Source organism: Polyodon spathula, chromosome 7 (assembly GCF_017654505.1).
Source record: "Polyodon spathula isolate WHYD16114869_AA chromosome 7, ASM1765450v1, whole genome shotgun sequence".
NCBI lineage: Eukaryota > Metazoa > Chordata > Actinopteri > Acipenseriformes > Polyodontidae > Polyodon > Polyodon spathula.
Genome location: NC_054540.1, coordinates 22,714,485 through 22,726,868, shown reverse-complemented (window position 1 = coordinate 22,726,868; position 12,384 = coordinate 22,714,485). Strand labels below are relative to the sequence as shown.

The following is a 12,384-nucleotide window of genomic DNA, read 5'->3' as shown; positions in this document are numbered from 1 at the left end:
CTGATAGCTTCAAAAGTAACTATAAATAGTGTTCTGCATTTTCATTATTTTTCTTTAAAAAAAAAAAAAAAAAAAAAAAAAAAATCAGGGAATTTTTCTGAGTTTATTTTGCATATATTAAAATAGGGATAAAATCTTTTTTTTTTTTTTTTTTGAGACAAAAATCGAGTTAAAAGAATCTTGTATACACACTTTACGTGTGAAATATGATAGCAGTTCTGGTTTCTGATTAAGTTTAATTTTCCTGGCATGTCTGATGAAGCAGAATCCGTGCAAGTTGAAGCCACATTTTCCCAAGTTAGCTGGTACTTTGCGAACATTTGGGCAATCGCTGTGCTGATGGAAATAGTATCTATAGAAGGTAACATCAGCACAAAACTAGCCAGGTTTATTCACCTTGTGAGAAAAATACAATGAACCTTGGTTGTAAATCTCCCTCCCGACCTGTGAGGGTACTAAGCGTTTGAAATCTGAAGGGAGTAATATTGGGCAGATTGTATGAGGTTCTACTTTGGTAAAACAAACAAAAAGAAGTAGCAGAGTTAGATCCTGCTAGAGAGGAGATGGGACCTGGTATTACATCCTTAAATCTGGTCATTTTGCTTAAAGAGTAAGTAGCGGGGTTCCGAAAATACAGCGTTACACGTCCCCATGTGCTGCTACAATAACGTACCTGTAATTTTGCTTTTCATTCTTAACATCCTGACAACGTTTTACACTTATAACTTCAAAAGTTACAAGTGTAAAAAGTGAACACGTGGGGACGTGAAACGCTAGATTTTTTGGCACCCCGCTATTTGCTCTGTAAAGTGCTTCTGTAATGAAGAATAGAAACACAGCAAAGTAAAGGCAGTCATGGTTAAGCAAATTCTGAAATTTTTAGAATGGCCATGAAGTCAATTTCACAATTGTGTCCCACATCATCTCTTAAGTCTGCGATTCCCATCAGTCAAGTTATTGTGAAGGATGTGAAGAGACGGAACTGCTGAACTATAAAAGCAATTCCTCATAAGTGTGTGAAAAACATGACAGTGTATTCATCTGGTTGCTGTGGGGTATATCTTATTGGTGATTTCTCCTTCCGAGTCAAAATGTTTTGTTGCAATTAGCCGCACTTCACAGATGTGCAAGCAGTGACTTAAATTCTGCAACAGTTTAATGTGCTCCCATTGCCCCAGTCTGGGATTATTATGCAAGCCTTCATTTTCTTTGTCAACACTGAACTTCATTAGAATGACACTGATTTCTGGTTCTATTTTAATTTTGACATGGAAATAGATGCATATCAAGGGAGGAATGAAAGTGTTTAATAACTTATTTTAATATCTAATTTGTAAAGCAGACTGAACCTCATTAGGAAAAAAACCTCATCATACTCAGGGGTAGATGTACTAAGATGACCCAGTCGCAGCAGAAACATACCGCAATTTGCATTGTCATTGCGACAGTATTCATTTTTGTCGTGTATACTAAGAGAAAATATGTTAATGAAGAGAGCCGCAATATACTAATTAAAATATCTGTTGTGTCCTCTGAGTGAGATCTCTATCATTGTGAGAGTCATGCGAATACATAATGAAAGGTAGTTTAATCCCATCAGATTCTATAGCGGGGCCCCCACCTTCACCCCTAAATAATAATAAGCCAAACGTATATTGTCAAAGTTTGTATTTAGTTAGTCAGTGGTGCAGTGCTAAGTTGTGCACAATTACAAACCACCTGCACATGAGTAGAATAGAATAGGTGTGTTTCTTATTCCTGCACAGATGCTCAGAATGAGCTGGAGGGGTTAGCAGCACACATGTGCAGTCCATTGCTCCCATCACGTTGGGGAAACCTGAAACGTCATAGAAATGTGTTTTCAAGGCTTAGCAAGTACAGCCTGCTTTTAGGGGAAAATAGGTATTTTGATGCTCACCTCAAAAATGCACTGAGCACAACTGAGAACGCATGAGAAAAAGAAGACTGGGAAATGCCAGCAAGAGCTACCACAATCCCCTGAAAGGACCCAGAGGCAAGATAACTCAAGGGGCTTAATTTGGTCTTCATTTAAATTAGGTAATGCTGGTACAAAATACCTTTTCTCTTCATATCCTACAAATCACTCGTTCTTGCGGAAGACAATGTCTCCTTGCTGCAATCACAGTGGCCATGGTTAGAGGATATTGTTTTTCATACTGCCTTTTAAAGGTTTGCTAATTGCGACTTTAAAATGTGCTTTCAAAAGTTCTTAACAAATTGATGCAATTGTAAGTGTCGTAATTGCCGGCAGCTTTAATACATCTCATTATAATATCTGAGAACCCCTCATTTGCACTTCATTTTTGTGATAATTACTTATTCATAGAATGCTCAACCACAAAGAAAAACTAGTGCCGGAAAGCATTTCCTAAACAGCAATGCGCTTGTTTAGTACATTTCACCCTCGACTTCCAACTCATTCCAACTCGTATTTATGTTGGGAAACAAAGAAAACATAAATGCACTGCAGTGAAATTGGTTGTAATTATCAGTTTAAATTTATGTAACCTACAAGTTCCTCCATACCTGTATATGCTCTAACATAAAAACAGATCCAACTTTGACTTGTAACTTTTCAGGGGTCTATAAATTCAGAGATAATTCACTCTGGTGGGCTGACCTGCCTTCATCCAGACTGTTTTCAGAGTGGCTTATCTTCAGAATTTGTCTGAAGCCATGGGAGTTTCTGTCTTGATAATCAGAGTATATGGTAAAGCTTAAGTACTAATATAATTTTCGTAGCAGCGTGTTGGTAAAGGCTGACTCACAAAAACCATTACCAGTGTGTGAAATACCATTTTGCATTTGCTTCATTTTTTCATTAGATATTTATGCTGGTAAGTTGCACTTCACTATGAACAAAAACAGCTTCTATTAGAGTATTGAGAGGAGGTTGCATCCTGTAATGACCTTTAACATTTTACAACAATTTATTTTTGAGATTATTATTATTATTTATTGACAGATGCTCTCATCTGGGCGACTTACAATTGTTACAAGATATCACATTACATACAATTACCCATTTATACAGTTGAGTTATTACTGGAGCAAGGATACAGCAGCAGTGTCCCTCACCTGGGATTTAACCACAAATCTTCCGGTCAAGAGTCCAGAACCCTAACCGCTACTCCACACTGCTGCCCTAAGTTGTGAGTTCTACTAAAAATGCAAGGGTATGTTATATTTCTCTTTATTTTTTATAAAGAGCCTTTTTAATTCCAGGTTTTATTGCAGGTTCCATCAATGGATTAAAACAATTATTCATGTTTAAAATCTTCGTTATTCTGCTTTGTAAATAACAGATGGAGGTTAGTCAATTTATAGCTCTGAGTACCGGGTACAGGAGTAACACAGGTTTGTAAAAAGCTTTAAAATTAATCATTACACTTTTATTAAAAGCTGTGATATATACATACCTCCACTGAGTGTAAATTACACTGATGCGGTGTATTGCTCTTTATAAAAGTTAGATACATTATCTATTTCTCCAGTGTCTCCTGTTTTAGATAAACCATTACCAAAGTAATCAAAATGAAAGCACTTAACTATTATACATTAATTCTGTTTAATAAGATTTTGTTGACAGAAAATATGAAACGGCATGCATGCAAAGCAAATGTCACATTTATTTATTATTTACTTATTTATTATTTCAATTTAGTAAATCGCCAATTATTTTATTATTTTCTCCCAATTTGGCATATCCAATTATTTTTAGGCTTGGCTCACCGCTACCACCCCCGCGCTGACTCAGGAACGGCGAGGAGGAGCACACACTGTCCACTGAAGCATGTCGACAGCCGACTGCTTTTTTCACACTGCATACTCACTGTGTAGCCACCTCAGAGCTACAGCGTCAAAGGACAACGCAGCTCTGGGCTGCTTACAGGCAAGCCCGCAGGTGCCCGGCCAGACTACAGGGGTCGCTTGTGCGCAGGGATCCAAGGACACCCTGGTGTCATGCAGTATGCAAGGTATATTTACGCAGTCACTATGTTATCTCTAGTACTGCGTTCAGAAAAAAATTATTGTATCAATTACGGTGTGTCATCATTAACAAGTTTAATGGTTTTCATCAAGAGTATACCAGACTTCACAAGTCTCTTATATTTAAAAAAATTGAAAATTCAGATTAAAGCAGTTCAATCTGACACAGTTCATCGTAATCGAAAAACTCTGAGCTCTCTTTATATTCCTTAACCTTTTGTATGGAGATTAGTAGAGGTATTTCGAATAACTTTGGGCTGTGTAGAGGAAGAACCTCAGGAATTTGACAATAAGAGAAGTGCTTTGTGACTTATAGAATCCCCCTTTGCTCGTGGAGAGCCGCCCTCACAGAGGTGAGACCGAACCAATTGGTCTCTGAGGCTTGGAAGCAACTGATACACTCCCCCACCTCCAAGAGGAACATGGAGGTAAAAAAAGGGAAGACGAAAGAGTTAGATAGATTTGGCCATGTCTTACAGAGAACCTTCCCAGCAGAGAACGACACCAGCACCACTGGGCTTCTACGGGCTTCTAAAGTTGGGAAGTGAGCTTCATTTACCCCCAAAGTGAAGCGGTAGTTGCAGAACTGAAGCGGCATAAATAGATAGTGGAAGAGGAGGGGATGGTGGATGAAGACAAAAACACAAGACAGAGAGCAAGTGCATCACTTGGGGTTTAAATAGATCAGGTGATTTCCTTTCAAGGCAGTACTACATATTTAGTGAATCATCTTAGTTGCCAATATTTCCAAACTGTCAAATTACATATAAGAAAATATATGTCTATTAAACATTAGCTGGCAATATCAAACATTTGCAGTAAATAGCAATATGTTAATACTTTGTTTTATATGTAACTGTTTTTCAATATAATTTCAATTCACTAGCAAACAAGTGTAATTAAACAATTCAATCGATCATAGATCAGATGATTAATTGACCAATAGAAAAGATTAAAACCCCAACTTTTATTGTGAATCAAAATGGCGTCCGCTGTGTTACCAACTCACTCCTTATTGAATGACTCACTCTGCACATGACTTGGCGATGCCATAACTACAAGCAGTTGAGCCAAGGTTGATTCAAAATATACATTTTTAATAGGGTTGTCAACTTAATATGGTTGGCATTTAAATGCAGTTTTTGGGAGATTGATGTTTTTAACAGTGTTAATCGCACTCCTGTCTTGTACCTCTTAGCATACTGTAATTCATTTCCAGCGGCACCATTTTAGTGCAAGCCCAGATTTAATGAGTATAGTCATCATTTGAATATAAAATTAGTCAAGGGAACTGCATTATGTAGCAAAGCACTCAAATTGAAGGACTTGCGAATGGGATGTTTATTTTTTAAAAACTTTGACGGTTCATTGCATAGAAAGAGGGTTACTTGTGTCTACTGTCAAAGTGAGTTCCAGTATCACTGAATCTAGTCTGCTGTACCACCTGTATGCTAAATATTCTTTCACTTCTGCAAATACACTCTAGTGGTTTTTCTGTTACAGACAACAACAATACAACAAATGAAACCCGTCAGTTTCGACAGTAAATTCAGGATCGCTACAAACCCATGAATCAAGCAAAGTACAATACGTTAATTATAACCAGAGCTGTTGCATAGCTACTGACTGCAGACCTAGTAACATTGTAGCTTTGTTTTATTTCAATAACCACATTTATTTTTAAACAATATTATTTACAATTATGTAGGATATAACCATTTCTCATTGAATGTTTTATTTTATTTAGGCAATTTCAAGTTATTAAGAAAACGAATTTAATATTATTATTATTATTATTATTATTATTATTATTATTAGTAGTAGTAGTAGTAGTAGTATTAATAAATCAGTTTATGAGTAAAGGAAACTTGTACAAAAACTCACTGTAAATGCAGTAAGGTGAGTAATAAACTGACTCACTGTGATTTAGCAATTTGTTAAGACCATTTAACAACAATGCTGGATTGTAAATAAATATAAAACTATGAAGAGAATCCAGAAATAGGAAAACAGGGTTTTTATGCCAAGTTATTTTTTAGATATAATAATAATAATAATAATAATAATAATAATAATAATAATAATAATAATAATAATAATAGCATCAGTAATAAAACAAACTTAAATGAGATGGATGCAGTAATTGTTTCAATTAAATATGCGATTAAAACCAAAACAAACATTATTTTTTTAAATCTCAAGATTAATTGCGATTCATTTTTGTAATCACTTGACAGCTCTAATTTTATACAATAAGTGGCAGGAAAAGGTGACTTTCACCACTGAAAATCTGGTATTTAATTCTTATAATAAAAAAGATCTTCCTCTGTAAGTAAGATTAGAACTTGGGTTATTAATGTAACTGATCAAATTTTTTCAATATTAACATAAGTGTGGGAAAGGAAACACTATGTTGGGTAATCACCCAGAAATAAGCACAAACTTAAATCCTGTAATACAAAGCAAAACAAGAAAGCAAATCTAACAGCATTGCTTCAGCAACCATCCGTTAAATTGACCATCTGCAATTTATTAAAAAAAAAAAATGAGATGAATGGCCTACTAGGGGAAGAACACTATTTGAATGCTCTTTTCCAAAAGTGCTGAGATGCAGGTATGACTATCACGCAATAACGACTCACACCATCACTAAACCATCTGAAACCAGTACTAAATGAGGCAAAAATAAGTGTAGTGGTCTCAGAGAAAATGAATGTGGCTATAATAGATGTATTTCCCAAATGCCCTACTGCTTTAACAATAACATTACTAGCCCCTGGGACTTTAACCGAAGTTTGCAGTATAACAACAAATGCCCGACCATGTTTAATCAAAACCTAGCAAGTGGTTCCAAATGATAGACTTTAATAGATCTGCCAATCAGATGTCAGTACTATGCACATTGATGTGCCTCCACTTTACCAGCAAAGCCTGTAGTCTTTGAAAGCGTAGTTAGATTCAGAAACTCTTAAGAGCTTATAGTAATTGCATTCCTTTGTACACCAGGGTTGACCAAAAACAGTATGTGTCTGATTTTATAAGTAAGTAAACACCTACTCCAGTGTGGCAGTACAAATGTAATTATTGATAACCCAGACTAAAACACCCTTTATGACACTCAGACTATTTATAATGGCATGTTTCAATCAGTTTTTAGTGCTTTACTGCTTGCACTCGCTTGGCTTTTTAGCAGGAATGGGGCAAAAGAAACACCAACAATCATACAGCTGATTAGAACCACAATTATACAGATTTAAAATGCACACATTTATCTGAATCCTAGGAAACTTCACTTGTTTTCTTGGAGACCTGAATCCCCTGCAGATTACGATTATGCTCCCATAGCCACAGACAGACACAGATTCTGCATTTCAAAATGTATGAAATTGCAAGGCCAATACATGATTATATAGAGCAATGGGGAAAAAGGGGCACCTAATCAAAATAAATGTTGGTATTCAGTCTCCCTTAACCTACCCCTCTCTCTACCGATTGCAAGTGCCTTTGTGCGTGATAATGTTGCTGGAACCTTAGGAAGGCCTTAATATTACAGGACCGATTTTTCATAAGGCTTGAAAATGATAATTTAATTTTCCTTTTTGTTTTCTAAAAGTAAGGTTTAAGTAAGGTTTATAAATGCAGCGTAATCAAACTGTTAAATTAAATATGATCTTGAAAAAATTGTCAGTTAAAAAAAGATCGCCCAAAGCTCTTTCCATATAATAGGTATTAGTAATTTGTAATATGATAGTTTACAATGTGATATTTTGTAACAATTGTAAGTCACCCTGGATAAGGACGTCTGCTAATAAATAAATAAATAAATAAATAATAATACTGTAGATGGCTACACTTGAAAGCTATGATATCATTTACTGAGAGCTATCCGCCACTGTGGTGACTGAAAAGCAAGTCTTTCATTTAAGATTTTGATATTACTGCTGAAAAAAAGGCAGCCCATTCCTGCAAGGGATCCCTATTGCAGGACAATGTGTGTGTTGTTGCAGCTTTATGTTCTGTAGTTTTTATGACCCAATTGTATAGAAACAAATGAGGAGGAAAAAACAAATACATTTCCAATCAAATACACTTTGTGTTTATCGGATTTAAATAAATAAATAAATAAATAATAGGAATGTTCAAAATGCTATATACAGTAGCATGGTTAATATAAAAGGGTTAACTTACCTTCATATGTCCCACTCTCTAACAAAACTCCACTTTTCTCTAATTCCATAAACTGATCAACAGTTACAAAATTGTAGTCCACACCTGGGACCTCTCCCTCCTTAGGTTGCCTTGTGGTGCCTGTAAATAAACAAAATCAAGATTTAAAACAATGATATTTCTGTAGTTCCTTTACTCACTATATACTAGGCACTAAGCAAATAAGAGCACACATATCCGATAATTTGCAAATCAGAGAGGGAATATATAGAGATAGACGGTCCAAAACATAAATATTGAAGTTACTTTTAAACAGACAAGCATGACTTAACTAAGTTCACTGATAAAAAGTCTCTTGTCTGAGGCAGGGCCACTTAGCAACATAGTGCTGCCTACCATAAGAAATGCTTGGAATTGCTTCAAAATTAATACAGTTCTGAGAGGAGGAAAAACCCACAGAAAAACAAATTCTCAGTGGCTTCAAATAGTTTAAACTTTTTTTTTTTTGCCCGATTCAATTAAACTTGTTGGAAAGCAGCCTGTGTGAAATATAATTTAAATGGGCTAAAATGCCACTTACAATTTTAGTAAGTGTTCTTGTTCTGTTGGGGCATTTTCAATGCTGCCATTAAACTGTGCTTGCAAAATTCAAATAGTAAACCTGTAATCGCTGTAATTCTTGGGAAGCACTTACCATTAACTAGAATATGAGGACTTTGTATGTTAAACAGAGATAGATTGTAAAAGGTGAAGCATTCAGAAACAGTAAATTACTGAGCTTTCAAATCTTTTTCCACCAATGTACATTAATACTAGAACCGCCACGGCAGTCACTTTGACGATTTGAGGTTTTCAAATTTAAATTACTCTGCATGTCTGACAGTTATGTGGTTGTATTAAATACCAAGTCTTTTTGTGTCACAATGCAGTTTGCAAGTGCACTCAGCTCGTTTATATGGTGTGTGCACCGGATGTTTACAATATCCTGCAAGGCATATTGAAAGATGGCAGCTGTTGATGTATTGCTCTGGTTTTTGATGTAGCATGGTTTAGATTCTTGCATGGCTTTTTGTACATTTAATGTGTTTTGACTAGATGACAATTTAAAAATAATATATCATCTGCAATACATTCACCGATGTTTAATTTTTAAACTATTGTGTTATTTTATATACTGTTGTTTTTGGCTTCAGTTGCTATGGCGTCAGTAAATTAAAGAAAAAAAAAAACTGTGGAAATCTGGTCATCTAAACTACATGGACAGTGCGAGAAACTGAAGCTCTGGTAGAAATTTTGGCCAGACACCAAAATCTTGCCGAACTCGACAAAACTCACAAAATAGTCAAATATATTAAATCTTTTCTCAAATTGCTCTGTTTAATGCCGACAGAACTGTGCGTAAACTGCACTATCCTACTGTAGGCATTCAAGAAATGTATTCATTAATCAAAAGCAAACAATGCAGACAAAAAATGGACCATTTGGTATTTCAACAATTGCTTTAATTAAAGAAGAACCAACCAGGAACTACCTGGAATGGTTGATAATGGAAGGTCTCTTTACCAGAAACAGAAACGGGTTTCTGTGAAAACCGTATGTCTTGATCTTTTATTGATAAAACAACCTATAATTCAAATACTGTTACCATTAATATGTTACTTTTACTCCACACATAATAACACTGAGATTAAGAAGCCAGTTTTTAAAATTGGTACAATGAACAAGATTTAAATAAGCTGAAAACCAGTTTCTAGTATGGGCCATTTTTACTTGATGATGACACATCCTCTATCATTCTTATTCTTCAACAAATCACTTCTGAACATTCTTTGTTTGTATAATTAATTCTATAAAATTTCTAAAAACAAATAATAAATAATAATAATAATAATAATAATAATAATAATGCAAACACATTGCTGCTTAGAGAACACACATAACACACAATACATTTCCCAGGTAATAAATGTTAACTATAGAATATTCTTTGTTTCTTGCTGTGAGCTACTGCATAGCAGGCTCTTATTTTATTCTCATATTTGTCTTGCCTTTCATAGATATTGAGTGAATGGTATTGTATATTTACCTCTATAATTGAAAACAGACTAATGTACTATTAACATACACTGGGGGCTGTTTTAAAGAAGGGTGGATGTAAATACTGCTGCCTTTAAACAAGTAATTCAGTAGCACCCCATGTCATGACTGTTAATACAAAATTAGAGTTAACAGATTAATCATGTTTATCATGACATGTGGTACATCTTCCATAAGTGTAATACAAAGACTGTATGTACGTAAAGACAGGTGGAAGACAGACAGGGTTATTCTTACTTGCTCAGATTCATATACTGTAAAAATGATATTAAACCACAGCAGTTAATAGGAATAAATCTATAAGACATACAGAAGTGCACTGACGGCAGAATCCGTGCCACTGTGAGGTTGTACCACACAGAATGGGTTTGGAGATTCAGCTGTCATGTTGACACAGATACTGTACACAGGGATCACTGTATGCATGTAGCAAAAAATGCCCATTGTGTTCATAGAGAACTGTTTTGTACACGAAGGGCAGAACTGCCCCTCTGTACGGGGAGATGCAGCTACTGTATACAACGCTGGACTTGCTGTACTGCATTCTCAAACTCTAAGGACAGCCCATTTCCATGCAACCAATTATCCCTGAACAGAATGAAATATAATTTGAAATTGTATTTTATTCTTCTATTTTTTGTTTGTTTGATTAACTTCTCTTTTTAAAAGAAATTCTGAAATAGATCACACAGTGTGTATGATACAAGTATGAAGCAGGCTTAGACATTAGTAGCAATGCTTCGATCAAACAGTAACAGTTACCTCATCAGCTGTCATCTCATTTTGCCTGTCTACCTCAAGTACTTCTTCCCTCATCCAAGTACAGTACTGTGCTGATGATATGCCAATGTATTAATATTCATGTTGGGTTAATGCAATTTTTCAAGAATGATTCAACATCCATCCCATGTACATAAAAAAAAAAAAGAAAAACATCAGTAGCACAAGAGAAAATTCTAATTTTTCAGATTTTGAATGTTTAATTCACTAATCAATTCACTAATTAAATATTTATAGGACACATGTTGGCATGCACGACACAGCCAAAGCAATATGTGAGGCCAATATTTTTTTATGCTGCAATACAGATTAAAGAGGGTTTTAAGAGTTCACAATATTCTATGCATACAAATCAAGCAGAAGAATTAAGCCCTGGTTGAGTAATTGTGCAGGGTTTTAATGTTAATGCTGGCAAATTTGTCAAAGTGAAAAAATGTCGTAAAATTAAGTATTTGCTTTTAGTTTATTCAGAAGTTGTCAAAGAAGTCGTCCCTTTATTTTTGTAGATCTGGGCATTAAAGTTCAATGCAGGAGCTTTATATCGAGCATGAATATGTTTATTCCTAATAAATGCATTGCAGGCCTTAAACATTTCAAGACTAAACCTATCAAACGAGAGTGATATTTTAGTATTTCTGCTTCCCCTTTTCACATAAAGTGTAATTATTTCAGCCTTATAATTTTCTTAAATAATTCACTTCTACATACAATTTCTTGTATAAAGGCATGTAGGTAACTTGTATTTACATGTTAAAATATCTAGATGTGCAAAAATGTGTAGGATTTATAGGATTCTTTTGTTAGCTACAATTACTTTAAAATATGGACTAAAAATTAAATGTTTATACAGTATTTATGTACAACAGTAGCGTTATGTGTGTTCAGAAGTTGGTTTAAATTCCCACATGTTCAAAGGATTGAAATTCAAACTCAGCGCTCTTGGGCTCAACATTAGTCTTCAGCTATAGTATTTCAAAGTGCTCAGAATGAACATAGGAGCCAAATAAATGCTATTAAATGACTGGGTACGCAAGAACTGTGAGATCCATGTACATTTGTACCCAGTTCTACAAAAACCATGTAGCCTATATTCTTCAGAAATAAAGTGATCCAAGTGCTAGACAAGATTGATTGCCCTTGAGAAGCAATGGATCAGTTTGTCCCTTGCGGAAACGCCACATATTATGTGCAAATGTTCCATTTTCTGTATATAACATTTTGTAACATGGTTCAGTGCAGCTCCAGAGCAAGGGTCTATGCATTTACTATTAGCTCCCAGGACAGTTCTCTCACTCATGGAGCCAAATGGATTGCAGTTTTCAAAGAAAG

The 12,384-nt window shown here is 35.0% G+C and overlaps 1 protein-coding gene across 1 annotated transcript in view; it reads right to left on the bottom strand.

The window, feature by feature from the left end:
• LOC121318358 (membrane-associated guanylate kinase, WW and PDZ domain-containing protein 2-like) overlaps window positions 1–12,384 on the bottom strand; it is a 208,162-nt gene that overhangs the window by 118,677 nt on the left and 77,101 nt on the right. Inside the window, exon 2 of the mRNA XM_041254921.1 lies at window positions 8,200–8,319. Coding sequence (XP_041110855.1) covers window positions 8,200–8,248 — 49 coding nt within the window. The 5' untranslated portion in view covers window positions 8,249–8,319. The remainder of the gene's footprint in view (window positions 1–8,199; window positions 8,320–12,384) is intronic.